At 55.3% G+C, this 26,623-nt stretch overlaps 10 protein-coding genes across 10 annotated transcripts; 5 read left to right on the top strand and 5 right to left on the bottom strand.

The window, feature by feature from the left end:
* Positions 1–4: 4 nt before the first annotated feature.
* PV07_11397 (uncharacterized protein) lies at positions 5–2,125 on the bottom strand (the record flags this gene model as incomplete). The annotated part of the gene is made up of 1 exon (XM_016398831.1): positions 5–2,125. One exon carries the CDS (start codon positions 2,123–2,125, stop codon positions 5–7), a length of 2,121 nt encoding a protein of 706 aa, XP_016243393.1.
* Positions 2,126–2,560: 435 nt separating this feature from the next.
* Positions 2,561–4,331, bottom strand: PV07_11396 (uncharacterized protein; the record flags this gene model as incomplete). The annotated part of the gene is made up of 2 exons (XM_016398830.1): positions 2,561–4,045; positions 4,098–4,331. The coding sequence occupies 2 exons, from the start codon at positions 4,329–4,331 to the stop codon at positions 2,561–2,563; spliced, it is 1,719 nt and encodes a 572-aa protein (XP_016243392.1).
* Positions 4,332–4,652: 321 nt separating this feature from the next.
* PV07_11395 (uncharacterized protein) lies at positions 4,653–6,366 on the top strand. Its single transcript, XM_016398829.1, has one exon. The coding sequence runs from the start codon at positions 4,797–4,799 to the stop codon at positions 5,940–5,942; it is 1,146 nt and encodes a 381-aa protein (XP_016243391.1). The 5' UTR covers positions 4,653–4,796; the 3' UTR covers positions 5,943–6,366.
* Positions 6,367–8,166: 1,800 nt separating this feature from the next.
* Positions 8,167–11,626, top strand: PV07_11394 (uncharacterized protein). Its single transcript, XM_016398828.1, has 3 exons — positions 8,167–8,804; positions 8,880–9,464; positions 9,529–11,626. Exons 1-3 carry the CDS (start codon positions 8,697–8,699, stop codon positions 11,215–11,217), a joined length of 2,382 nt encoding a protein of 793 aa, XP_016243390.1. The 5' UTR covers positions 8,167–8,696; the 3' UTR covers positions 11,218–11,626.
* A 130-nt stretch (positions 11,627–11,756) lies between these two features.
* Positions 11,757–12,872, bottom strand: PV07_11393 (uncharacterized protein; the record flags this gene model as incomplete). Its single annotated transcript, XM_016398827.1, has 1 exon — positions 11,757–12,872. One exon carries the CDS (start codon positions 12,870–12,872, stop codon positions 11,757–11,759), a length of 1,116 nt encoding a protein of 371 aa, XP_016243389.1.
* Positions 12,873–13,058: 186 nt separating this feature from the next.
* PV07_11392 (uncharacterized protein) lies at positions 13,059–14,419 on the bottom strand. Its single transcript, XM_016398826.1, has 3 exons — positions 13,828–14,419; positions 13,484–13,777; positions 13,059–13,417 (listed from the first exon to the last, which is right to left on the bottom strand). The coding sequence occupies exons 1-3, from the start codon at positions 14,034–14,036 to the stop codon at positions 13,201–13,203; spliced, it is 720 nt and encodes a 239-aa protein (XP_016243388.1). The 5' UTR covers positions 14,037–14,419; the 3' UTR covers positions 13,059–13,200.
* Positions 14,420–14,805: 386 nt separating this feature from the next.
* PV07_11391 (uncharacterized protein) lies at positions 14,806–17,462 on the top strand. The gene is made up of 4 exons (XM_016398825.1): positions 14,806–15,990; positions 16,047–16,197; positions 16,246–16,666; positions 16,721–17,462. Exons 1-4 carry the CDS (start codon positions 15,171–15,173, stop codon positions 17,219–17,221), a joined length of 1,893 nt encoding a protein of 630 aa, XP_016243387.1. The 5' UTR covers positions 14,806–15,170; the 3' UTR covers positions 17,222–17,462.
* Positions 17,463–18,118: 656 nt separating this feature from the next.
* PV07_11390 (uncharacterized protein) lies at positions 18,119–21,405 on the top strand. The gene is made up of 2 exons (XM_016398824.1): positions 18,119–18,206; positions 18,260–21,405. The coding sequence occupies exon 2, from the start codon at positions 18,513–18,515 to the stop codon at positions 20,166–20,168; it is 1,656 nt and encodes a 551-aa protein (XP_016243386.1). The 5' UTR covers positions 18,119–18,206; positions 18,260–18,512; the 3' UTR covers positions 20,169–21,405.
* Positions 21,406–22,433: 1,028 nt separating this feature from the next.
* PV07_11389 (uncharacterized protein) lies at positions 22,434–23,823 on the top strand (the record flags this gene model as incomplete). The annotated part of the gene is made up of 7 exons (XM_016398823.1): positions 22,434–22,538; positions 22,596–22,678; positions 22,752–22,875; positions 22,945–22,962; positions 23,019–23,060; positions 23,128–23,194; positions 23,285–23,823. 7 exons carry the CDS (start codon positions 22,434–22,436, stop codon positions 23,821–23,823), a joined length of 978 nt encoding a protein of 325 aa, XP_016243385.1.
* A 450-nt stretch (positions 23,824–24,273) lies between these two features.
* PV07_11388 (uncharacterized protein) lies at positions 24,274–26,621 on the bottom strand (the record flags this gene model as incomplete). Its single annotated transcript, XM_016398822.1, has 1 exon — positions 24,274–26,621. The coding sequence occupies exon 1, from the start codon at positions 26,005–26,007 to the stop codon at positions 24,274–24,276; it is 1,734 nt and encodes a 577-aa protein (XP_016243384.1). The 5' UTR covers positions 26,008–26,621.
* Between the last annotated feature and the right edge of the window lie 2 nt (positions 26,622–26,623).

The following is a 26,623-nucleotide window of genomic DNA, read 5'->3' as shown; positions in this document are numbered from 1 at the left end:
TTTTCTATACTTGGTGTACGATAAGACTCGCCTCATAGCTTCCACCTCGTAGACCATGAATCTCCGTTGTGCCCGCTCCACCAAGAGAGATCGTCACTCTCTTGGTAAGTCGAGTACCTCCTTGGACCTTGGAGACTATAACATGTCCTCTAACACCAGTCTGGTGCGCAAAGATTACACTTCCGGTTGTCTGCGCTGGAGTATTGAAAGTGACATTCAAGCCACCGTTCTCTACTGACGTCGCATTGATCTCAAACAGTCCTAGAGGGCTCTGAAAGCCGGCCTCAGCAAAGGCTAGACCACCCAACATAGGCGATATCTTCCATGTTCTTCCAGCAGCGCCAGTAACCTGGAGACCGGCAGCGTAGAACGTCAATGCATTCGTTGGCCCAGTTGCCCAGCCATGGGCATGCGAGATGCGTGGGTCATTGCTGTACGGAGCGTAATGTAGATCTCCGTTCGTCGAGTATCCCTCGATAAACGTGCTATTCGTCATTCGCGGATCGTCCAGCATGAAATCTCCCCACATGAGCTTCATCAGTCGCACAGCGTTGCTCGCTTGGCCTGCGAGATAGTGCGCTTGTAGTTCAAAGCCCGATATGAATGGCGAGACTGTGGCGGCGGCTTCTGGGGCAGGAGCGCCGTAAGGGCCCCAACGCGCGGCCAGGGCGTTGGAGATGTTGATATTCTGCGCCGATGAGGTGGTGAGGTTCGAAATGACTGCCCACGCGTTGCCATCTTGCGGGTGGAGTTCGGTAAATGGAGTAGTGTCGTTATCACGGTATAGATTCGCATCAGGGTCCCACAGTTGGGCATTTGTCGCGTTCTTGATTCCTGCCGCGTATCGAGACCATGCTGACACTGTCGTATCGTTCATGACATTAGCGAGCGTCGCTCCTAGATTGAGGGTGTGATACAGGATGGCGTTGGCCTCGATGTTATGGGCGCCCATGCCAAACCGCAACCAATCCGCCGAGGTCGTGACATTTGCCATGCCTGATGGATCGATGAAGCTGATGGAGTAGTTGAGCCCGAATTTGAAGCGCTCCCAGTTTCTCGCAAGATAAGCCTCGTCACCACTGTATAAGTAGTAATCATAGATACCAATCAGAGAATACAGGTGGTATGTAAAGCTGAAGACAGGCATCGCTTGCCCAAACGGCACCCCGGCATACGGTAAGGCCCCTGTCGAAGAATTCTGTAGTCGGAGGAGGGAATCTAGGGAGTTCCTCACTGTTGAAAGATCGTTGGTGGACACGAAAATGGATGGGACAGCAATCGACATGTCGCCTGGCCAAACGAGACGGTCGCGTTTTGCTCCGTCAACTAATACACTTGCACCTGTGGCAATTGTGTAATTGAGGTACCATGGCAGAGGTGAATTGATGGTACTGCTCGAGTTGATAGTCCCAAGGTAATTCAAAGCATCACCTGCAGTCGGGTCGATGGTGCAGAGTTCGTTTGTATAGGCGCCCGCATACCAAACCCTGTTTAGTTGCTCATCGTTGGTGTGAAAGAATCCGGTATAAGCTTGAAGGTCCGATTCTCTCTTCTGGGGAACTGCTGTGAAGTGGACAGAAAGGTTGGAGAGTCTCACATCATCGGTAGAATTGTGATAAACACTAAGGTAACGAAATCCGCCGCGCTGATGCTCCTTCGAAGCTTGACGGTGGCCAGCACCGGAAATCTCGAACCAGAGGGCTTGATCAATGCCAGCATCTGCCGTTGCATCACAGCCTTCGCTGCTAATCCACAAAGAACTCTCAGTGAAACTGATTCCAATGTGTGTTTCTCCAGCATCACCACTAGTATTGAAGTCAAATGATACAATGCCGGCAATATTTTTCCCAAAGTCGTAAGTTGCGGCACATTGGCCAGTAAAAGTGGCCGCTGCGGTGGAATTTACGAGGCCAGCGGCATTTTTGACTGTGCCATTGATGTTGTATACAGACACCGGGTATAAGGTCCGAGAGGATGGAGTCAGAATATACTCGGTATAGCGCACCGCCGATGTCATAGACGACAAGTAACAGAGTATCAGCACAAACAAAGTGAAAAGCATGCTGCAATTTGTTCTTGAAAAGAGATATATTCTCGCCACGTCGTAGCTCCAAAATTCTCTCATGTATGGCAGTGACGACGTAGAAATATCGTAGGCGTGAATTTAGTTCGGTGAAGCAGAAGCCGAGCAAGATTGTTGTTGACGTTTGCCGAAAAGAAGAGCTTCGCTGATCATGACGCTAAGTTTGCGGGGGAAACCCTTAGATTCGAGCGGAGAAGCTACTGACCGCCGCTGGAGAAGCTTTGGAGACGTCCACAGGGAATTTTGGAGGTTGCTATCGGAAGAGGAGAGACCGAAAGGCGCTGGAGGCGGATGCTGGCATATTAACCTGGCTGGGAGTCTGAGCAGCGGTATATCCTTGTAAGCTGATTTCCCTCGCGTGAGCAGCTCAACCCGGGGAACAGCAGATTGGCTTCGGCGCAGTGAAGTGCGAGTTCGCCACAGTTGGATCAAGCGAGTTCAAGTGGTATGCTTGGAAAATCCCGAGGATAGTGATGACTAGCCTCCGCCTAGCCGCCCGGGTCCTTGTTGTGTCGTATGTTCCTTGTTCCTCCAGAGACTCGAGATCATACACGCCACCATCAGAATTGCGTTGAATATTGCCATGATGTAGAAGGGGGCAGCCAAAGTGACTTTATCGAACAGCAGCCCCCCAATCTTGGTTAGAATCAGTATCGCAGCCCCTCCGTAGAATGAATAAACGCCGGCAACAGAGCCCTTCAAAGCTGACAACGGCACTTCTCTAGTTCCCTGTTGCGTGGCAGTCAGAAGGGGGCTTGCCTCGTCAGGGCCAGCATCAGCTCTTTGGCCATCGTGCTCGAGGGTGTTGGGCCGACGGGTTGCTTCTTTGCGAAGTATCCCTTTGCTCAGTGTACCCAGGCTGCAGACAATGGCGCCAATCTGGCTGATTCCAATAAGGGAAACAGCAACGAATGCTGTTGCCCGTTTCGATGTGTTTCTATCGTCAGGATCGAATTCGTTGGCGAACAAAGGGTACCCGATTATTCCCGCCAGTGAGGCCACCAGGAGCGGAATCTCTTTTCTCGTCGCCTTTGCTGACCAGTAGCCAAATACAGGAGCAAAGACAAGTGCTACCAGTTCCGTAACGCCCGTCAGTTCTGCCGCAACCACATAAGCCCGAGGACACCTTCTCTTAATGTCCGGCAGACCAGTTGGATCGTCGCTGGAGGACGGATCCACACAGAGGCCGGATGAGAGAAACATTGCATTGACAAGAAGGGGAATGAAAAGAGAAATGCCAACGGAAGAAGCACGGGCCACGAAACCTCCAAGGTACCCGATGGCTATTTCGGAGCGTTTGAATCCTGCCATAATAGAGGTTTGAAAGTTATTCGACATTTGAGTGAGTGCGTTGGTGAAGCGTGAGGTTCCTCCCTTGCCCTGAGAGACGGAGGAGGTCGAGGGATGATCTTCAGCGTCACTCTGTAAACGCCGAAGACCAAAGAAGCACCAGATAGCCAGCAAGAAAGCCACAGCAGCCACGATGTAAAAGCTGTCTTTCAGAGCAGCCTTTTCTCCAATACCTGCATACTGGAATTTAGCCGGAAGGGGCAGGAAGAGAGTCAGGGCGATCAGTGCACCACAGCCGGTGAACATGCCCACGAATCCAGCAACTCGACTCGTCGAGCCAGCGACGTCTGAATCCGTTGCCATCGAGTCAACGTTTTTGCGTGGCGAGGATCTGGACACGAATCTTGCGGGTGTGATCGTCACTTCCGACTCAATCGACGGGCTCGAAGCATGGCCATTGCCACCATCAGTGACGCCGGCACGTTGGTGGTCGGCTAGGTGGCCTGTATATGGTGCTGCAACGGCAGGTAGAATTGCCGTGACCATGGTGGATGCCGCAGCACCCCCAAGGCTGAAGAATAATCTCGCTAACAGCAGCTCAGGATAAACATTTTTGGCTTGGACGAATAAAACCAGAGCCAGGCAAATGATCAGGTAGCCTGCAACGCAGACCTGTCCGGAATCAGTTCTGTGGCTCATGGCAGTGCCAAAGGGGTTGTCTTACAAGACGTAGGCCCATTCGATCAGAGAGCAAGCCCCATACTGGGCACGCTACCAATGCCACCAGCTCATCAGCGAATCCCAGAGTTCCAACGGCATCACCGACGCCATGCTCCCTGCCAATGAGGTCCGTTATAACAAACGAGACTGAGGAGTTAAGGAAGACCAGAAACGCGATGGAAAAGGGACAGACGCCAAGCAGGTACGTGGCAACTTGGAGCTTGGTAGCCGTGAACATTGTCGAAGCAGGTGAAGATGCCACAGAAATGATTTCCAAGACGACGACTGAATCAAAGACAGACCTCCCAAGCCTAACACATGTTTAGCAGCCCGTATAACAGCCAGCCAGAACGTAAGCGACGCTGTTGAAGCGAGGAGGGAGATGATGTTGTTGTCATTGATCAGCGGGCCGGAAGAACTTTTCCCGGCCTTGGCAGGAGCTCGGCAAGCCGGAACCTGCGTAGTGACTAGTGCAAAGTATAATGCCTGCACGCGCTGATCCTCCTCCGCATTTTGCTGGGCGAATTTGTTTGCTTTCACCGCGTGTCAAACAGCACAAACATCTTGCCGCGCCCTGCCTACTGCGATTGGACTCGCCGCACGATATCTTGTTATTCTATCTCGAACACATACCTACGCACTGACCTGCAGCAGGCCGGCAGGCCCGCCTGAGCGGCCAGGAGCTGCTGTGGAAGTCTAGCTCATGGCAGACGCATCAGACTATCCTGAAGACATTCAATTCGCCGGTCTTGTACAAGCAGCAACTGCGGCCGCCGACGAACAGACTCGCGATCCGTCGTCGCTAGGAAAGCGCAAACGAGATGACCATGTCGTTGAACACGTTCATACACTAGATGAAGGCGGCGTTGGAGATGCCCCTGATCCCGCAGCTGCGTCGAGTCCTGCGCACCTTCAGAGTTCTGCGTCTGTCTTGTTCCGAGAACCTTCATCCAAGAGTAGGAAACACAGCAGGCCGCCGCTGGGAAAGGTGTTTGCATCTTTGGAGCTGGCTCCAGAGAACTTCTTGCGGCTTCAGACTGCTGCCAAGGCGTTCATGCTGGACGAGGCTCATCCTGAGCGAAGAGAAGTTGTGGGCCCCAAGAAAAATGCGGGTGGCTCGGATTTGGCCAAGCTAAACTTGTGGAATTGCGTTGAGGAGTTTCTCTCCGTCCATGGCTATGGGGAGAGGTATTTCGCACCTGGTGCGGGAGAGGGAATTCCCGGAGCACCTCACAGAACCCTATTCTGGCCTCACGACAGCCAGACCATCATAAAGCTAATGATGCCGTTAATGAGGAAGATGGTCACCAATGAGCGCCAGCGCATCTATGCTGCGGCGACCAGGAAACAAGGGTCGGCGAAAGAATCGGGTGAGGAGCAGTCGCCAGCAGCTGTGGACGAGTCTATCGTGTCCGACGGCAAGGTTCATGAGACGATTTACGTGGACCAAGAGTCTGGGGTCCATACGCCCATAGCAGTGCAAGAAGACATCCCCAGCCTGTCGCCACATGTGTCACAGCCGATCACAACTTTCAAGCAATCAATCGTCCTCCATGTCAACGTGGTGTCAAATACTGGCGGAGCACTGAGACGAGTGATACCACGGTTTAGCTTGACACCAGAAGCAGCTCCTAGTCTGTCAGCTCTGCTTGCCGAGGTGGAGAAAAGGTACACCTTGCCGGCGAGAACAGGAGGTGCTCCTGGCGTGCATCGCCGTCCACTCGTCAAGGTGTGGCTCACCGACGGCCTGGTGACGGTGGTGGAAGACGGAGAGTGGATGGTTGCGCTGTTGAGCGCTGGAGTCGTTGACTGGATGGACGGTGAAGTTCGAGTGCTCGTCGAAATCTGATACCGCACTACAATGATAAGTGCCCAGGGGGTTCTCGGCCGTCCTTTTCGGGAGCATCGGGCTGCCAACTTTGGCAGCCAAAGCCTCACAGCCTCCCTGATCGGCGAGCTTCCCGAATCTAGAAAAAAGATTCTAGGGCTGAATTGATTCTTCGGGGTTTAAAGATGGCGCCACATGAATCCCGAAGACAGGGACAGCGAACAAGTGTCGCAGCCTAATGCAAGCCTCGTTCCTGGCGCTCATGCTTCTAGCAACACGGCATCTTCCACGAAGCTCCCAAAACGTAAAACTGCAGGTGGCCTATCTCTCGACTTGTCGACAGACCAAGGCTGATCGACATTCTTCTTCCCTTTTTCTGCTGTCCTTCAGAGCACGAGCTGCAGCTTGACTCGACAGAAAATGCTCCGGCGCAGGTGGCGAACGTTGACCGCCGTGTCGATAGCAGGGGTTTGGCATGCCCTGGGCGAGCTTCCCCTCCAATGACAGGAGCTCCCGTTTATCTTCGCCCGTTTACAAAGTATGTCGTGCTAACACGACCCTTAACCGCAATTCTCCTTGATATTAAACATGCCAATCTTTTCCTGCTCTCCCAGCCAGTCAACGCGTCCAGGCACTCCAGAGTCGAAGATCCAGCCATATTGGCCATCTCAGTATCCTCCTTGTCTTACGTACTGTGTCGCTCTGACAACAACTAAACCCGCCAGCTCACCCGCTTCAATCCTGCCGGGCACGTTTGACATAACATCATAACCACTAACTGGTGCTACTCTCGGTACGGGGCAGGCAACGTGTACTCAAAAAGTCTGTGGCTAGCACTGACTGCAAGCAATTCCGTGGTCCGAAGCAGTGGGACCCAATTGATAAGTTCCGGGACACGGGGATAGGCTCTGGCGCTTCTGCTGGCTCTGAAATTGTAGGGACTCTTTCGAGAGCGAGAGCCCCGGCAACCTCGCCTATGTCGCACCACACCCCCGTCCTGGTCGGTCGCAAGGATCATGTAGCGAGCAGCCTTCGGAGAAAGCACGAACTGGTGGCAGAGCAAAAGCCGCTACAAGGGGGGAACCGGGGTTTCCCACTGCACTGCATTATTTCGGTGTCATGCTATTCAGCTATATTCCAAGTAGTATCAGATGCTCTTGGCCTGACGCACGGCCGAGATGGGTTGTTGTTTGACGGGGGGGTTACTATAATTATGCTTTTTTTGAGGCCTTGGGCTCGCCTTTGTAATTCCCAACCAGCAGTCCGATCGGGCCTCAACACGCGAGAGACGGTGCGCGTGTTTCCTGTGTGCCGGGTCTCGGAACTGCCGTTTAGGACGAACACGAGGCGGCAAGCGATGGCAAGAGGAGGAGTTAAGGACGAGTAAAGGGGGGAGGGTGAGCGCTGATCGTTGTCGGAGACGGGAGGTGATGGCCAGTGGCCTAGGTGAGGTGGCAATTGTTGGTGGTCGTCGAGGTCGAGTGTGCTTAAACAGGAAGTGATGCGCTGGTTGCTTGAGACCAAGCGAGAGAACTAAACTGGATTTCGTCAAAGGTCGGCGCACCGGCCTCTTTGTCAAGAGATTGAGCCCTTTTCGAGCGTCTGCGTGCTGGCTGGGGATCCGAGATAGGAAGCGAGAGACCAAAAAGACAAGTAACGATGGCGGTAAAAGGACTGTCAGCAAGGGCAATGCAAGTGTGTCGCAGATGGGTTGTAGAAGGGTATCCTTGCTGCAGTGCAGTAGGATAGGTACCTCCTTAGGCTATCTAGGCACGATGATGCTTTGGGGGGGGGGGAAAGATGGCGCCGGGGCTCATGGAACCCAGTCCTTGAATTTGAGCCTTTGGGTAGCTCCCTGTTGGTCGGACTCTTTTGGCGAGACGCACGAGGCCACCGCCAGGCATGCGTCACACTGGTTGGCCAGAGGGAGGGTAGCCTGGGAGGGGACTCGGTAGTCAGTGGCTTTAACTAAAAAACAAAAGGTCGGATCTACAGTGGACGGACTTTGAGCTCGGGACGATCGCGAGCCCCGATCCAACAGTGGAGGCTTCTTCACGTCAGAACCGCCCCCACCAAGCCCCCCCCAAGCCCCCCCAAGTGCCCCCCAAGTCCCCCCCAGGCATAGCGCCTCCCTGAGCTCCGACAGGCACTGGCCCCTCAGTGGCTGGCCAAAGCGACAAGTCGGACAAGCCCAAAACTCCACCCTCTCACATCATGACTGCTACCATCAATGCCAAATAACCACCACCACTACGTACTCGACTTTTCCTCCCTCCCAGAACCGCGTGCGAGCTTGGGCGTGATCTTGCTGAAGCTCTCCAACGTCCATGACAAGCTTATTGGGCTGTTGTGGCGGAAAGAGACTTTCTGGGCTTGCCCATCCCGTCTCCTCCTCACTTCCTCCTTGGTCGCCCTGTCGCCGGCCACCCCCGCCCGTCGCTCATTGCCCTTTACTGTCAAACTCCCAGCTCCTGCAACTCAAGCCTCATGCGCAATTGAACATCAAATCCCCTCACATTGAGTCGAGACCTCGTCTTCACCGCCAAGCGGCGTTTTACGTGTTACCCTGGAGCAACGCTATCAACTCTGCTCTGCCCTTCCAGCGTTGAAAGATATCTTCCATCCCTACCTACCCTTTTCTCCTCCCTCCCCCTGTACATACTGCCCCTTTCATCCCTCCTCGTATGTTTTCGGCAGGGATGAGACATACATTCGTTTGCACGACGGCCTTATAGCTCTAATCTCCTTTCATTCGTTCCTGTCCACCTCCCAACCATGAGACGCATTCAGGGTCGCGTGACGCGCGACGATATTCGCTCAGCCGGGCTGAGGCGATGGGATGGACGAGCTCGAGTCACCACGGACTGGGTCAATCTTTTTCATGTAAGTGCTCACTTGCTCCCAAGCACGCCCCAATCCCATCCTCGTTTTGAGACACTCATAGGTCAAACTCTCTAGGAGCCTGAGCTATGCTGGCCAACAGGAGACTGTCTCGTCTACTTGCGTGAACCGGGTCAGTCCAGTCGTGGACCGGCCTTTCGAGTTCACACCGCCTTCCTCAAAGTCAGAGGCTTCGAGTCTTTGGTGGACCGCTGCGTGGTGAGAAACTCGATTCACGCGGCAGTGCAGTGTGTCCTCCCCAATTGCTCAGGATGTGACCCTCAGGAGTCAGTACAAGAACTGTACATCCCAGCACCTCATGGGGCAAGCCTCGAGGATATCTTCAACCATCACATTACGACACGGAACTTCTTCGCATGGCTGTACAACCGACCACTGGCGGGTCGGACGCTGGGATCGGCTTTGGCGGCGCTGAAGAAAAGGGTTGATGTCTATCGGCCCGATGATAGCTCCCAGAACAAGGTGGAAGTGCTGTCGTTTGCGGAGAATCAGAGGTATCTGGACTTTAGGGAGTGTGTTGATCATGCTTTGGCATCGCTCTCCTTGGCCGAGGCTCTTCAGGTCGAGGATCTTTGGGTCGACGCATTTGCCCATTGCGTGGGCATGAGCCACCGTGGCCTTCGATCAAGCATCGAATATGCGGTGAGTCAATATCCTTACCGCAGCTCCTTTCCGCCCACATCAAGACTAACCAACGATTTCCTAGGGTTTGAGCGCCAAGTCCAAGACACTCATCAATCGCGCAAGGCTGGAAATGGACATTCGACTGGACAGGGTCAACAAATCCGTCGTCACATTCTTTGAAAACGACGTCTCAGGAAGCTTCCTCGGCCTGCCCCAGCCCGCGAGAGATCATCTCAACAAATTCCGCTCTTTCCTCAAATCATTCTACCTTGATCGATATGGTTCTTGGCCCCCTAATGATTTCGAAGAAGAGGTCGTCCAACAAACCATATACTCGACTATGTTCTCGGACTTCCGGAACCTCTATCAGCACCTGGTCAATCCCGAGTCCACGGTGGATATGGAAGAAAACGACATCACCAAGACTGGCGGCGTGTGTACTCTTCAGAACATCCAAGCTTTTGATAAGAAGCACTCCTATGAGCCCCTTGCTCAGCCACTACCTCTATTACCGGAGCCTCTGGAAGCTAGCTCAGCTCCACGCCCCAAGCTTCAGCGAAGAATGTCTTGGAATCCAATCCAAAAACGCAAGGCGCTTAGGGAGACACGAAAAGCGCACGACAAACGCGCGTTGATTGGTGCCTCGAACCGAGACCTATTGGTCATGGACTGCCCCTTGGTCCGGAAGTACTCCGAGTTCGAGGAGATGACCGTTGACGATGATCTCGAGGGCGTCTCTGCCATTGAAGGGCGTAAAGTGAGATGGATCCTGGTTTATGCCGTGCTCCAAACTTTCCATTCCATTGCCCAGCCTCCGAAGGAAGTACGCAACACTTCCAACCTAACATATTCGCTTTGCTGTCAGCCTCCCAAACAAAAGCCATGGCAAGAAACGTCATTGCCTCAGGTCCGTACCCTGAACAAAAAAAAGTCTCTGCTAGCTCCCGATAACCGCTATTCACACACCAATGTGTCATCTTCCTCGCTGGGTGAGACACTGACAAGAGGGAGATCGGCGAAGATGCGTCGGCGCACACTCCCGGCGAATCTGCCCGGGTCTTTGATGACCTCTTTGTCAATCAAAACACCGCCAGCCTCCCGCTCTGCCTCACTCCGAAGACTGATATCTCGTGGAGGCCAGACCAGTAGGGATGAGATGCCTTCTAAGCGTCCTTCCTTCTGTGAAATCTACATTGAAGGCTACGGAAATGGTCTGAATGAAGTTGCTCGTAATGTGTCGGAACCTCCTCCAGTGGAGCTTACTGCCGAACCTGAGCCGGTAATCAAAGAGGACCAGCAAGAACCACAAGAGCTTCAGGGTGACATTGTCCATGAAATGGCTGCCAACGACACCGAGAACTTACCTCCTCTACCAGAATCGGAGACATCGGCAACAACACCACCAAGCATGTCTCGTGAGTCTTCCAATTCGTCCGTCAGCAGCGCGTCTTCCAATAGCAACGAGGACAGCGACGTTGCCCCGATCACACCGGCAGGCAACGCCGCATGCACACTCGAAGAGATCCTGAAGTCTACCAGCATCATCAAACGGCGGAACGATGTCAAATCAGACCTGGCCCCAACCGCCATCAGGCAGCGACCCCAGTCGCTTGTTCTTCGAGGGAAAGTTCCTCATATCAACATCATCAGCAGTGACCGAGATGACCCAGATTTAGAAATGCCGTACGTCCACTTCAACACACAGACCTGGGACATGATTTTGGCGCAGAGACCAATGACTGCGCCCAGTCCGACCGCGATCGCTGCATAAAGCTTGCGGAAGAGCAAGACCACCGAAAGAGGAACGCTGACGGTTTCCCTCTCCAACTTACGATATACAACCAACATCCCATACCCGCAGTTGCCTCGCTTAATGATACGACAAGCAAGAGCAGGGGAAGCATCATCATACGCGAGGTTTTACTATAGGAAGAAGGGGGATGGGTTTATAATGACACGAATCTCATTCCCAACACAAACACCATGACTCTTTTTTTGGCAGCCTGCAGGCGAGGTGGGATCTAATCATGGCGGCGTTCTTTGCGTTTCGATACCCTTGGGCGAGAGTGGTTAATCGTGCGGCGTAGAGCACACTCCTCCGCTACGCGCATTCTGGATATGTTGTCAGTTGAGCAGGCGGATGAAAGCGCACGTAGCGGAATATTTTAGTCGAGTCCCCGAATAAAGAAAAGTTAATGTCTCGATTTTTCGTCGTTCTTCTCGCTTGTTTTCATGGAGAGACTGAACCAATATACGAGGGTTTGATTGGCCCTCTTGGACGATTTGGTCCTGAAAAACACGGAGTTATAGTTATCCTGCTCCTCCCCTCCTCTCGCGCCACGCATCGTCCAAGTCCTCCTGTGTGACCTGATACCCCCACTGCAGACAAGTCTGGTGGATGACCGGACTGACCGTGCTCTCGTGCTGGTCGTCACCGGCCCCTGGGTCATCGTCGTCGCCACCCCCGTCGTCAAAAACACTCCGCACCCCCATCTCGACATACTTCTTCAGCAGCATCCTCCTCCACCGGCCCCGGGGGCCGACGCATCTCAGCCACCGGCCGACCTGCCGCTCGTCCTCGCCGTCGTCGAGCCGCCGCCCGAGCCAGAAGCGGATGTACCACTCGAACCAGCCGCGCGGGTCGTGGCGGAAGTCGAGCCACCCGGCGGCCTCCCACTGCGCCAGCGTCTGCCCGCACGCCCGGCCGTGGCGGTTGAGCGTGGCCTCGTAGCGCGCCGCCGTGATGTACTTCTCCGCCGGCTGCAGCGTCGCGAGCCACCCCGCCGGCAGCGTCGCCAGGTGGTCGTCCGCCAGCGTCAGCCCCAGCGTGCGGCTGTGCCACGGCGCGAAGAAGCTGCCCCCGAAGGCGCCCTCCTGGAGGATGTCCAGCGGCGACTTGTTGGGCCGGAACGCCGGGTGCGAGGCGAAGTGGTAGCCCTGCGTTTCCGGGTCCTGCGTCGGCGGACCCGCCGAGGGCGTCCACGAGTTGTAGTACTGAATGAGAGAGGGGAGGTCGGTGGGTAGCAGGGGCGAGAGGGGCTTTGGGATTGATGAGGCGCGTTGGGTTGCGTCAGAGTGATGATCACGGCGAGAGGTTCGGGCCTTGCGAGTGTTTCTGGTCCTTGTTCCTCGCGATGAGCGGTCGTCCATGGCTTTGTCTATGTCGACTGGGCCTTTGGTGTCCTCGTTGTAAGACACATGGCCGCCCGCCGCGGCGATTCGAGCAGATGTCCTGGATGGCGGCTTCAGCGCTGGGCTGGGACTGGTGGCTCCTCTCCGTCTCTTTGCGGGCGGCTTTTTCGTCTCCCTTGCATCCAGGTCTCCTGGTTTTACGTTCGAGGTAAGTAAGTTGAGTGACTCGAGCAGCTTTTGTTTTTCTTGCATGTTCGCGAGGCGCGCGGCCTCGAAGTCGATGGCGAGATCCATCGCGTCCAGCGCGGCACTAACGCGACGACTCGGTCACGAAACCGCACCTTCACGGCGGCCAGAGCACAAGAGTATGGAGATCCTTTCTAAGAGGTAGTTGTTGTATCTGTAGGGCTTCCTGTATGGCGAAAATACTGACAGGATATTTGCGTCGTCGCGCACTGTTCTAAGACGCGTTGACATTGGCCATGACGTCACTCATCCATATAGGTAGATGATGCGCTTATGTTCATTTACTATTCTATTGCGATGCTGCTGGTCAGGTTGTATAGCACTGGCATGTCTTCGCCTCAACCTCTATCGCAAGCAAACCTTGTATGAAAGCCATCTACCGAAACATCTGGTTCCAGGCTTCCCAATGGTTCTTGGCGGCTGGCTGGCGAGCAAGCCCCCATCTCTGCAGTTCCTTTGTCTCGTCACTCACCGACGCATCCGTTTCGCGCCAGAGTTCGAAGTCGATAATGCTGCATTTCTTCGTGTCTCGCTCCCACAGAATGTTCCGCAGCCCGCAGTCCACCGGCTCTATGCCTTGGGCGTAGATCCACCTGTCCACTGTCAGCATGACCGAGACTTGGCGAAGGTTTTCTTCTTCGGTTCGTGGAATGACCTACTTGAGCGCGACAAGGAACTTTTGAGAGATCTCGTTTCTCTCTTCGGCCGTCATTCCCCAGTAGTACATGTTAAAGAGTGAGTCGCCAGGCATCTTTGTCATGACGAGGAACGTGAGATATCCCCCCGGCAATGGCCCCTCGGCAGGCTGGACTGCCTTTTTGAAATTTACCAGAACTGGAGTGAATGCGCTGTGAGTATCTTGTAATCTTTCCAGAGCCTTGAGCTCATGTGCTGTAGTAGTACTAGGGCCGAGTTCTGGGTTGTTGCTAGGTCGCCGCTCTCCTCCCGGTATTCTCAACGCCTGAAGTCAGCCTTGAATGTGTCTGCAGGATTGGAAACATACTGGATCTTGATCTTCATAACATACTCGTCCTCTGACGAAGAGGTTTCGTTGTGGCGCCGGCAAGTCAGGACTATTCGTGCTTCGGCGGGAGTGCCGTCGTGACAGGACCGATAAGTTGCCAGAGGTTTCAACAGCTCATAGGAATTTCCATCAGCAAAATCAACAACCTCGTCGAGGTATCTTGGTAATATTGGGGCCGCTTCTTCCATCTTTAATAGTATTAGATATTCCCAGACCCGGGCTCGCAGCTGGGCCAAAGATTAGCAGCGAGAAGGACGATTACTGATGAGATTGTGCCGGGACATCTAATCAATCGAACGTGTGCCCAAGGAAAGTGGATAGTATTGCCGTGTGGCTGAATAACCCTTCAGACCGTCTAATGGCTTCTTCTCGCGTCAAGGAGAGATGCTTTGAGTTGTTTGAAGTCGAGGGCGGTGGTGGATGGATCGATATCTGGAGGATGGCCCAGTCAACCGTCTCTTCTGTTTGGCCAGAGCTTATTGATCCCGTCATCCGGGGAATCGGGGATTCACCGCATCGCCCACACCACTGACCCTGAGGAGAGTAAGTAAAATTAATGCCTGGGCAGAGGATACGAGGCTTTGGGAGATAGACCTGGCAAATGTTGTTGCTGCTGCGGCTGAAGCATCGTGTTGGACAGGAACGGAGTGCACAGCCTGCGCAGTGCCAGAATATGGCGTCGGTAAGCCTCAGTAGAAAGTATCGCTGGGTAATAGGCGTCGACGGTAGGTTGGGACGCGGAGGACAGACACTGGGGCCAGCGAGGCGCAGAGAGACACCGGAAAACCATGTTCCCCATAATTGGGACAGTCTCCCTCACTCCTGGAGCTCCGGGCAACTGCTTGATTGATGTTTCAGGCCCGCTGTGGTGCTGGCGCTGGTGCCGTTGCGGTGCCAATGCTGCCAGTGGAAGATCATCGCTCCGTACCTGCATGAAATATCCCAACTGAGTGAAGCCCATCCTCGATCCGGTCCTCCTCCACCGCATCTTGACGTCTGTGGTTTCGCTGCTCTCCTCTTTCCACCGTGGCTTGGGCGGTGCAGGCGATCCCCCAGAGACCAGAGACCAGACGAGCATGATCTGCCCTCTCGATCGTTGTCACATCTAGTTCACCGCAATCTGTTTCGCTCTCCAGCTCCCACTGCCAAACATCAGAGTGTTTGTACCTTTTCCAGCCGATGCCATTCAAATACGAGCCCAATCCGCGGTTGCTCCTTGCTCCATCGATCAAACCCTCCTGCCATCGCAGCCACGGTCTCAGAAAGGCCCGGAGAATTCGACCTTGGTGATTCCATTGGCGCCCATTGACCCCGAGTCGGATATGATTGCCACCTCATCCCTCAGCGCAGAAAGACCGGGCTCTTCTTCCCTCCCCCTCCTCGCTCACGATGCCACCGATCGTCCTGCCTCGAGGGCGCAGACGGCCGTTTCCGAGGCCAAAGAACTGCCCGTAACCTACTCCACCGATGCTCTGCTACGCGAACCCCTCGAGGAAAATGAACTACGCCAAGTCAATGGTGGTCGCCGTGCGGAACAAGAGCTGCCTCGCCTACAAGCAAACGCGCAAATAGAGAATGGCGACAGCTTGGAGCCCATCCTCGAAGACGATCCTGCGTCCTTCAACCTCATCGCTCCTGCACCCCCAGACCAAGGCGACATCTTCTCGTTAGAGACACAGACACAAGCCCTCTTCTCGAGGGGACATCTACAAGTCATCTTTGCCGACCCCGGCTACCTCTTCAAGTTCACATCTTTCCTTGGAATGTACAGACCCCAGTCGGTGCCCATGCTCGTGCACTATCTCGACTCTCTCAAATCACTACGGGCCATCAATTATGCCAACGCCATCTGCGAGGGCTTAGACCCGATAGAAGGATATGAGTTTACACAAAGGCCGGTCAAGCCAACCATCAACACGGCATTGGAAGAGCGGGCGCACAAGGCTTTCGAAATTCTGGCGATGGAGGAACTGCCTGCTTTCATCACGCATCAGTACATACAAGTCGTGAGCAACAGTATTACCGCCCGAATAACGGGTTCGCTCTCGCCTCAGTTGCGGGAGGCCTCAGACGGATTGGCAGAAGTGTTTTGTTTGACAGATCCCTCCAGGCACGACAACCCGATTGTCTTCGCCTCAGAAGGTACGCCTCCTTAGGAATATGAATTGGCCCATTGTGCGTGTGCTGACGCGAAGCAGAATTCAATCGGACGACCCAGTACGGCATGTCATATGTTCTGGGTCGGAATTGCAGGTTTTTGCAGGGGCCTATGACAAACCCGCACAGTCTGCGAAGGATCCGAGACGCCCTCAAAGCAGGCAGGCAACATCAAGAAGTCCTTCTCAACTAGTAAGTGTAACTTCGACGCGATTCTTGACATGTCTGACGGGGTATCAGTCGACGGGACGGCTCTGCGTTTGTGAACTTGTTCATGATGGCTCCTCTTTCTGACAGTAGAGGCGTGGTCCGATACCACATTGGGGCACAAGTCGACGTGAGTGGCCTTGTCAAAGACTGCGCCGAAATGGAATCCCTGCGCAAGTTGTTGGATCTGCGTGCTCGGGGCGAGGATCCACCACTGCCCGAGAAGCCTAACCCGGAGAAGAACGACGAGCTGCGGGAATTGAGCGAGATGCTCAACCAGGGCGAGTTGAATACGATCAAGCGCCATGGGGGGAAGATGCACCGTGAAATTGTCGAGGATGACATCGAGAGTGTCTCGTCTCACCATCAACCTCGACTGTTGCTCAAGGACCCGGACACCATGGTGCCATCGATTGCCAGCATCAATGGCAGGTTGAGTGGCATATATCAACACGTTAGTTGTCTGTGAAGCCTGCAAGTGTGCTCGTATGACTGACCAGCGATGCAGTATCTCCTCGTACGGCCATACCCTTCTTTGCGAATTCTCTTTGCGAGCCCGTCACAACGATTGCCTGGCATCCTTCAATCGCCCTTCTTGAGCAAGATCGGCGGGTCAAATCGAGTGCGGGAGGAATTGACGACGGCGTTTGCTGAAGGACGAGGCGTGACTGCCAAAGTTCGCTGGGTCACCAAAGGTGACGACCAAGGCAAGAACAAGTGGATTCATTGCACTCCGCTCCTGGGCCAGTCAGGTCAGATTGGCGTGTGGATGGTGGTGGTGGTTGATGATGAGAAGACCACCGAAAGATGGCCTCCTGTAGCAGGACGACTCCCGCCTCAAGTGGCCACCCCAGAGAGGAGCTGGACTCCGGCACCAAGCAGCGGATACCAGATGGTCGGATCGAGCCACAACGGTGTTGGCGACATACACGGCGGGCACTCGGATCGCAATGGTGGAGGGAGCCTAGGCAGTGCCAGTGGCAGCGCCACCAGCCTGAGGATTGGATGAGTACAGGCATTGAGCTTTCTTGGATGTTGTTTACCTTGCCTTTTTCTGGAGCATCTGCTGGTACATGGACTATGTAAGATGGTCAAGAGAAGAGATTTGCATTTTGGTTATCTGGTGGCCCAACGGAGGGGGTGTTCAGGGGGCCTTTACTGACTGCTTGTAGTAATATTTGGTGAGCATCTCACACCACCGAGCCCAGATATCATTAATGACGTCGATGTTTGTTCAGCTTTCATGCTAGGCTACTTTGCTAATAGGTGAAATCGTTCAAGGGACGCTGGTGGACCAGGCGCGCCAGCTGAGCCAGGCTGCGTTTGGTGGCCGCTACTGGGCCATTCAAAGGGGGGCCGTACAAGTAGTGTATCTGCCTTAATTGTGGAGTTGGACACCATCAGTGCTCGTTGTGTCTAACGAGTCACAAAATGCGGAACTTGGGCCCCGGTGAAGTCTATCTGACGGCTGCTCTCCAGTGGGAAAAGAGTGAATCGACATATCTTCTCCCCCCATCCAGCCTTGTTCATTAGAATGCCTCTTCCCTACAAGTAAGCACACTCTTGTTCATCCTGTGCGCCGGGAATGTCTTCTTGTGCAGATGACCCTCGGTTGTCACACGACCTGCGCTGGCCAGGATCATAGTGCCAACTCCCTAGGCAGCAGCTGCTCGCGAGGTACCCTGCAGCTCCCCCCGGGGGCGATGGCCCTCACAAGCATGTGGGATTGGACTCTTCCGAGTATTCACAACATCACAGGCTGCAAGATTGTCTCGGCCCGCGAAGGGGCCCGGCCCAGGGCGATTGAACCCATGCTCTAGTTCCTGGGGCGGAGATCAAGGGGTGTTCGCTAGGTGTTCGAAGGGTGCTGCGCCATTTCTCTGACTCAAATTGTGGCAGTGGGCATCTTCAAGGCTGTCGTTTCAGAATGCTGGCGTCTTTGAGGAGCCATCTGGGACTTAAAGAGCCTTGAACTCCTCGAAGTCGCAGCACTGGTAAGTCAACACTCTTGCTTCTGGTTCGAACCTGACAAAATGTCTCCTGCTAGCGAAATACCATGCACCTGTCGTTCTCTTCATGAGGATTGCGACCCTGAAACATGCCCTCAAAGGCAACACTCGGGCCATCCAGGCAACAATTTCAAGCTGTCCGAGTTTCTCAAGAATGCTGAACGTGGATGCAACACATGCTCGGCGATCGTGAACGCGCTCTCCATTGACCCAGTGAAGAAGGTTTGGAGGGACACCATAAAGGCGGGCAATAATGCGTCGACAGCAGAGCAGAGCATTCCCATCGAGTTGATGCGCACGGGAGAAAGACCTGGCCGAGTGGTCATCAGAACCGGCAACGTCTACGGCTCCAGCTCTCAGTTTTGGAGACATTTCAACCTGTTCGTCCACCCAGAACAACCTGAGCCGAAGTCATGCATGGCCCTGCGGAAGCTGAAATGCGCACCGATCGACAAGACGGATTCTGCTGAGAGCTATCGATTTCTGAATCAGTGGTTGGACGAATGCAACAGTCGTCATCAATGTGCCACGCCTGAGCCCCCTTGCTTGCCCAAACGCGTTCTCAAGCTCCAACGAGACCGAGTTCATCTGTATCTGAGCCAAGAGAACGAAAAGGCGCGATATGCGACCTTGTCCCACCGCTGGGGAAACTTTGATGAGAACTTCGTCTTGGAGCTGACCAACCTCGACTCCCTCACCAAGGACATCGCTTGGTCGCAACTCCCCAAGACTGCCCAGGATGCCGTAGAAATCTGTCGCAAACTCGGCATCGAATACCTGTGGATCGACTCTTTGTGCATCATTCAACGCTACAAGCCGGATTGGGACGACCAGTCGGAGAAAATGTGCACCATCTATGGCCAGTCCTATCTCAACATTGCGGCAATGGACTCGAGCGACTCCTGTGGTGGTTGTTTCCGGACGACAGGGTCCGATAGGCGATACCCTCCTCACGCCGTGCCAGGGCATCCGACCCTCCAGGTCCAGCAGCAGCCTCACTTCACTCACCTTGATTTCGGCGCGAACTACGCCACATCTCGTGCCTCTCCACCGCTTCTTCGGCGAGGCTGGGTTCTCCAAGAGCGTCTCTTGTCCCCGCGTTGCGTCTACTACGGCAGAGACGAGCTTCTCTGGGAATGCAAGGCCTGCGCGGACTGCTTCTGCGGCGGAACCAATGTCATTGCCCGCTTCAAAGACGTCCACCATCGCTCGCTGACCGAGAACGGCGACTCTTTGCCCTTTGCCTGGATGAGGGTCACCGAGCGCTACTCTTGCTTGGACCTGACGCGCGACTCCGACCGGGCAATCGCACTGTCCGGCATTGCTCAGGAAGTGGTGGAGTCGGGGCGAGGGGGGAACTACCTCGCTGGGCTATGGTCAGACAAACTGGCACATCAGCTTGTCTGGGTGCTGTCCAACACATTTCGCAGACCCAAAGAGTATATTGCGCCCAGCTGGTCATGGTTATCAGTGTTCGGCAGGATCGAGTACGGCCCCAACCGTATGGATTATGGAGCTGCGTGGTCGACCATCGATGTCGTGATCACTGATGCCGCGGTCTCGGCGTCCAAACCGGACGGCACCGGCAAGATCAAATCGGGCTATCTTCTACTTGACGGCAAGGCTCTCGACATGGAAGTCGAGGTGATCGAGGTGCTGAAAGGGGCCCGACCTCAGATGAAGCTGACTCATTCCGAACCCTACATTGAATATCCGAGTTTCCTACCTGACTATACTATGACCCCAAAGGAAGCTGTGTCGGTCGAGAAGGTGGTTGTGCTCTACTGGGGCAAGGTCGTGTACCAACAGACGTTTATGATTCTGCGGGAAGTACCCAACGACGGCGGCGTGGCGTACGAACGTCTCGGACTGCTCGAAGCGGATGACCACTGGACTCGACAATTTCAGAGTGCAGCAAAATCCAGAACGAAGATACGGATAGTTTAGACGACTTTTCTACTCGAAAGGACTGGGACATTACATTCTTGAAGGATCTCAACTTCGGGCAAAGACTTTCCCTCTTCCTCGGTCACCCACTCTAGCATATTGGAATGAAAATCTCGCAGCACCCTGTCGACCTTGACAATGCACCCAACGGCTTGCACCCTGATCAGCAACGTTGTGACTAAAATAAGACCAGTTCCCACTTACCCGATCACCAGTGCTCTGTTCATTAAAGACGGATGTCACTCTTCTCAACCTTGCTCAGACAGGTACAGCCCTTTGAGATGGACAACGTGCCATTGTCGGGCCTGTTGAAGATGGTTGACTGGCTCGCGGGACCTTCCTGCAGGAATCTGTCCATGGCTCCCAGCTGACGACAATGCTGAGGAGGGACAACGAGTCGAAGGATAGGGTCATGGTAGGGGCAGGGGCGAGGCGAGTTTGGTGACTTCTTGCTAGGGTCTCGCGACGATTCAGGGCCGACGTTATGCTTCTGTCAGAGGGACACTCGTTAGCAGTCTGGTAGAAAAGAGGCCTTGGGGTCAGGGAGACTCTTCCGAATACCTCGATTTTGTCTGTCAGCGAGGCTGTCTTGGCCGTTGGAGTGGTCATATCGGAACAGGGTCTGTACGACAACTCGAGCGCTGGGGAAGATGGACGCAGTCAGGAAGCAGAGAAAGCCAAAAGGACCAAGCAGACACAACTACCTCACAGCGACCAATATTTGTATCAAGGTGGGACGAGGAAGACCCAGATGCCTGGGATTTGCGAGAAACGCCGGGCCTGTCGACCTTTATAATGGCTGTGCCCGCCTTCCGACCAGTACAGCATTGCTGAGTCGTATCAGCACGCCGCGACAGCGCCTCTTGCTGCAAGGCATGCTATTGAGGAAATCCAGACTTTGAGGCCTTCAACCCATGTCTTCTTCATTGATCTTGGCACCTACATGAGTGGGGTGTTGCGGGGCCGGCTCCTGCACCTACCTGGATGAGAATCCGGATTGCTCCCCAGAGCACGGAGTCCAACAGTCTAGCGGCAGGAAAAAAGTATCTTCTGCTTCACATTGGGGTCTTGCGTCAAACTAACCAGTAATCATTGTCATCATCCAACCCATCCACGGCAGTCAGTTCATGTAAGGATTTCGTGGCCGTTGACCGCAATATGAGCTGTTGACATGGACTGCCTCTCCGGATCGAGTATCTCTGCAACCCGGTGTCCCATGCTTCGTATTCTAAATTCCAAGGGTCTTCATATGATATTTTTCGAATCGGTTCTTGTACGCAGTCTAGAGTAATCAGTCCGTCACATATTGTACTCTAATTGAAGCCTTTGCCATTTTCTACATGGCTTTTGAATTTAACAACGGGTTGACGCCCAGGGTACGGAAAGATTGTGGTAGAAAAAGCCGTAAAGTGAGAAAAGGCCGAGAACTTTGGTCTCATAACAGCATGGACCAATTAATGTGACTAGATCTCTATATCCATCTGTCATTGGTGGGCAGGCGCTGAGAGTCGATCAGCCGTATGGGTATTTCGCCCATCCGCCGCTTTGCTTCTCCCTACCCCCATCAGTTCAAACCCTCGCCTCAAAGGCTCCGAGGCACCAATGCCTCCACACCTCACCCTCTAGGATCTCTGGTCCGTGAGGCTGACGATCTGGCTCTCCATTCATTGGCGCCAACGCATCGTGTGTTGCCTCCCGCGGGGGATTCTATCTGCGACGATATTACAGGTTGAGCCGCATCGAGATAGAGCGTGTGTGGCAAACCGGGGGAGATCCTGTGCATGGACTTGTCGATTGAGCATAATCAGCTGGTCAACCTCGACCGAACCCAGTCACTGCTCTTTTGATGTCGCCATGTCGTCCTATATTAGGAGTGGACGTCACCTGCTACATTGGGTGGTCTTGCTATTGGGGACCGCTATGGGGACCCCATTGGGCCTAGACGCATCTTCACACAGCAGAACCGAGGGCAATGTATCAAAAACTACTAGCCACGTGGGATTTGCTGAGATGGTCGTGTCTGTCGGATGAGTGACTGCGTGGGTTGGAGTCGCCCAATATCAGCCACGGCAGATGAAACCAGACAACCGATGATAGACCCGAGGTCCGAAGCCGGACGAAGTCACCTCCTCCCCCAAATAGGATCTCAACGCGACCGAATACACTGTCCAGCATACGAGAGTACATCTGTTCCAGTTCTCATTTACAACAAAAGTCGGTGCCTGCTCCCAATTTGTATAGAAAGCAAATTAGCAACCACACACCATGCTTTTCGACCCTTCCTCGACGAGCCTGCCCAAGCGCTCCGAATTGCCCAAAATCCCCGGCGCCCCCGACGGAGCAGCCTGGTTCTGGGGCAAAGACGACGAGGTAGGAGACTCTTCAAGCGGTCCTTCTTCGCTGAAATGCAGCCGCTCATTCGAACAGCTTGGTCGTCTCAATCTCCTCACGCCCGAGCGCGTCTCCAAGGCCGCGGCACTGATCAAAAGCGGCGAGGTCGTGAATCTCAAGTAAATATGAAAGCCCCTGAGGCCGAGTGCGGGCACGCCAGCGTCCTGGAATGCTAATGTGTGGCCGTCCCAGCTGGCGTGCCGACTATCCCAACCCTCCTGCCTTTGGAAGACAGAAGTTCAAGCACACCATTTCACCGCTGGGTGAAGCCGGGTTCGATGACCTGTACGACATGAACACCCAAAGTGGATCGCAAGTCAGTCTTTGCAGCCCCTATAACAGGTCCCTAGCACCATGTTCACTTTTCTGATTGACGTGCGCGCAGTGGGACGGGTTTCGACATGTAAGGCTCTGTATAGTCGGGAGTTTCTGAGGAGCATTCTGACCGCTGCTTGAAAGGTTGGCCTCAAACACGATGGCGGCGTGGTCTTCTATAACGGAGTACGTGGGCCATGTTACCACCTGTAGTTATTTCCACCAGATCCCGGCTAGCTGACCGGAGGCACAGCTTACAGTGGACGAGATATACAAGACCGACCGGTGCGGGATGCAGGCGTGGGCCAAACACGGAATAGGTAAAGTGACGACCAATCCCAGAATTCCATTCTCCATCTCCGGTCAATGACATCCCGCTTACTGACCCCGTTCTTGGTACGGCACAACAGCCGGCCGCGGCGTCCTCCTCGACTACTGGGGGTACTCGGGCGGCAACTACGACCCGGTCTCGTCGCACCGGATCCCGCTGAGCGAGCTGCAGGCGTGCGCGCAGAAGCAGGGCGTCACCTTCCAGCCGGGCGACATCCTGCTGGTGCGCTCCGGCTTCGTGAACGCGTACAACAAGCTGGGCGCGCCGGAGCGGGCGCACCTGGGCACGCTGAGCATCCCGGAGCACACGTTCGCGGGCGTCGCGGCGACGGAGGAGATGATCGACTTCCTGCACGACAACTACTTCGCCGCCGTGGTCGGCGACGCGCCGGCCTTCGAGGCCTGGCCCGTCCAGCAGGTCTCCTTGCACCAGTACCTCCTCCCGCGCTGGGGCTCCCCGATTGGCGAGATGTGGGACCTCGAGCAGCTCGCCGAGACGTGTCGCCGGAAGGGCCAGTATACGTTCTTCCTCTCGAGCGTCCCGGCCAACGTGCCCGGTGAGTTGTTTTCTTCTACTTATACCTCATCCCTGCACTCCCCTACTCTGCTCTGCTATTAACCCACCTGGTGTGGTTCGCCGTCTGGGTTCTTGGGATGTACGCACAAAGAAAAGGGTTGGGCTGACTTTGTTTGTCCGTCTAGGTGGTGTCGGGAGCGTTCCCAACGCTGTTGCTATATTTTAACCTCGGGCACGAGGGCGTAGGAACTGACCCTCCTGCGCGAATAAACTGAAGGGGTCCCTAGGAGCGATGCCGTGCTAGGGGTTCCAGGTAACTCTGTAGCTTCTCGCCTCAGACCTCGAAATCAGAGATACCTTCAAAATACACGCACATTAGCTCTGGAGAGACTGTGGTTGCATTCCCCTCTTGATCACTAAGGGGGCCAAGAACTCGGCACATCCTCTCATACACAAGTGATATTCTTTACCTACTATTTAGTATATCCAGGGGCTACCAACTTCCATTCCCTCCTTTTATTTGGATCCCCCTCATTTCCATTTCGAAGGGCCTCAGTATATGGGCACGTTGAAGGCGTCCAGGTCGTAGTTCCAGTAATCCACGCTCTTCTGGTCGTAGCGGCACTGCGGACCGGTCGCGTTCCCGGGCGCCCACACGGGCCTCAGCGGCCAGGCGCAGATCTGCTGGTTCCGGCCCTTGTCGGGGCCCAGCAGCACCGTGCCGTTCAGGGTGTGCGGGACGACGCCGCGCTCGACCCAGTCGATCATGACGGCGAGGTTGGTCTGGGGGAATGGCGCTCCGGGCTCGGCCGGGTTGGCGGCGCAGTGCGTCGCGCCGGGCACGAGGAAGAGGCGGAAGAAGTCGTTCTGCGCGGCCGCCGACGCGTTGTACCCCGCGCCCGGGTGCATGGTCCGCCGCACCGACTCCCAGTACCGCACCGACGACGCCGTCGGGATGCCCCAGTCCGACTCGCCGTGGAACATGAGCACCTTGCCCCCGGCGTCGCGGTACGGCGTCAGGTCCGGCCACGTCGTCTCCAGCACCCCCTGGAAGCGCTGCATGCCCTCGACGATCCACCCCTTCAGCGTGTCGTAGGTGACCCCGGCCAGGTCCGGCACGTTGGTCCCGTTGAGCAGGTCGAGCTCCACCTCGACGAAGACGCCGCCCAGGCTGATGACCGAGAGGCCCCACCGGTTCGCCGTCGCGTCCCACCCCGTCTGCGCCTCGGTGAACTGCGCGCTCGGCGTCGGCGCGAAGTACACCCGCCGGCCCTGGCTGTCGTGCAGGCCGTCGAGGATCTTCTTCGCCACGGCGATGGCCTGCTTCGTGACGTTGCCCTGCTGGACCGGGGTCGCGGGGGAGCCCGGGGACGCGGGCGTCGCGGGACAGTGATACGGCTGGCCCTCAACGGCGGCGATGTCGTAGTTCATCGAGCACAGGTCGGTCCGGGCGACGACGCCGTCCGTTCTCCCGTCCAGCGGGTCGCAGTGGGCGATGGTCTCGTTGACGATCTTCTGCAGCTCGCACGGGGACGGGTAGTAGCCCATCGTCTGCTCCACCACGTCCGGGTACAGGAGCTGGGTCTGCTGGAAGGACCACCGGAAGGCCGGGGCGCCGATCACGGCGCCGTCGAACGAGTCCGCGTAGCGCTGCACCTGGCTCCACCCTTCGCGGCCGCCCTCCGAGCAGCCCTGCCAGTACGTGTACAGCGTGGTGTTGGTCCGGGTCAGGTTGAAGAAGCTCTTGGTGAACTGCTTGCCCAGCTCGCTCATCTCGCGGATGCCCTGGTACCCGAACATGTAGATGTTGTGCCAGTTCAGGGTGCCGTTCGCTGCCAGCCACTGCGTGATCGTGTTGCCCTGGGCGGCGCCAAACCCGGCGTCGGTCATGCCGGCGACGGCGCCGTAGATGACGCCGCCGGGGAGAGATTGATTGCCCGAATTGATGGCATACCCGCCGCCGCCCGTGGCCAGAAAGCGGTTCTGGAACTGGGCCGGCGCCGGAAGCCAGTAGGTGAGGAGCACTTGGTCATCCAGGCCGTCGTGCGAATACGTGAAGCTGACGTTGCAATAGTCGAAGACTGCATCGGGATAGAAGTCGTTGTCCACCACCTTGACACCGGTCACCGGGTTTGCCGTCACCGAAGACGGACTGAGGGTGACTCCCTGGTAGAAGCCAGGCGGTGGGAGATGGGCTTTGACGTAAGAGACCGAGCAAACGTTATTCAGGGTGGCAGCACGGACAGCTGTGAGGGTGGCGAGGATGCCAAACAGGGGGGAATGCATCCTGTATGTCTAGACAGGTCACCACTTCGGAGACATTCCAGGCGTGTTTGGGACAGTCCCAGTGTTCTCCTCCTCCATTATATAGACAAACACGATCCACGAAACCCTGCGCAGAGCCGGGGCAGGCTGGCTGAATGTGGAGGGGCATTGTCTGGCCCATGCTGGAACGGAGCACCAGAATGTGGATGTATCGCGGCAGATCGAGCAGCATTTGCCTTTTGAGGTTGGAGAGAATGTGGAGAGCTGGGCTAGTCTTTGCGCTGGTTGATGGAAAAGTTGGGTTGCGCAGGAGGGGACTGGCGATGAGCAGGTGTGCGGTGGACTTGTGTGGTGACAGCTACCAGCTTGCCGATGAGAGTCGCGCTCTGTCCCTGCTTTGGGAAGATATGGGGGAGAACGAGGCGAAGAGGGTTTGCAGGATGCGGGGATGGTGCCTTTCTATCCCGCCTTGGTCGGTATTGAAAGGCGCTTTCATACACCGCTTCTGTTGACGTCTGGTCGACACCGGTTGAGATAAGATTAGATTGCGCCTGGGCAGCTTCAGCTTCTTTACCTAGCGAAACAGACAGGTTCGGATGTTGTATCAACGCCTCTTCGGCTCTAACATCACCGCTAT

This window comes from Cladophialophora immunda (genome assembly GCF_000835495.1).
Source record: "Cladophialophora immunda strain CBS 83496 unplaced genomic scaffold supercont1.7, whole genome shotgun sequence".
NCBI classification, from domain to species: domain Eukaryota; kingdom Fungi; phylum Ascomycota; class Eurotiomycetes; order Chaetothyriales; family Herpotrichiellaceae; genus Cladophialophora; species Cladophialophora immunda.
The sequence above is the reverse complement of the archived record's forward strand: the minus strand, read 5'-3'. Positions and strand labels throughout refer to the sequence as shown.

Excerpts from the sequence above, each read along its gene's own strand:
- PV07_11395 (XM_016398829.1), top strand. The coding sequence starts at position 4,797 with ATGGCAGACGCATCAGACTATCCTGAAGACATTCAATTCGCCGGTCTT.
- PV07_11394 (XM_016398828.1), top strand. The coding sequence starts at position 8,697 with ATGAGACGCATTCAGGGTCGCGTGACGCGCGACGATATTCGCTCAGCC. Across the intron at positions 8,805-8,879 it reads ACTGGGTCAATCTTTTTCAT|GAGCCTGAGCTATGCTGGCC; the intron begins GTAAGTGCTCAC and ends CAAACTCTCTAG. Across the intron at positions 9,465-9,528 it reads GATCAAGCATCGAATATGCG|GGTTTGAGCGCCAAGTCCAA; the intron begins GTGAGTCAATAT and ends ACGATTTCCTAG.
- PV07_11392 (XM_016398826.1), bottom strand. The coding sequence starts at position 14,036 with ATGGAAGAAGCGGCCCCAATATTACCAAGATACCTCGACGAGGTTGTT. Across the intron at positions 13,778-13,827 it reads GTTATGAAGATCAAGATCCA|AATACCGGGAGGAGAGCGGC; the intron begins GTATGTTTCCAA and ends TCAGGCGTTGAG. Across the intron at positions 13,418-13,483 it reads AAGTTCCTTGTCGCGCTCAA|GTGGATCTACGCCCAAGGCA; the intron begins GTAGGTCATTCC and ends GACAGTGGACAG.
- PV07_11391 (XM_016398825.1), top strand. The coding sequence starts at position 15,171 with ATGATTGCCACCTCATCCCTCAGCGCAGAAAGACCGGGCTCTTCTTCC. Across the intron at positions 15,991-16,046 it reads GATTGTCTTCGCCTCAGAAG|AATTCAATCGGACGACCCAG; the intron begins GTACGCCTCCTT and ends GACGCGAAGCAG. Across the intron at positions 16,198-16,245 it reads CAAGAAGTCCTTCTCAACTA|TCGACGGGACGGCTCTGCGT; the intron begins GTAAGTGTAACT and ends ACGGGGTATCAG.
- PV07_11390 (XM_016398824.1), top strand. The coding sequence starts at position 18,513 with ATGCGCACGGGAGAAAGACCTGGCCGAGTGGTCATCAGAACCGGCAAC.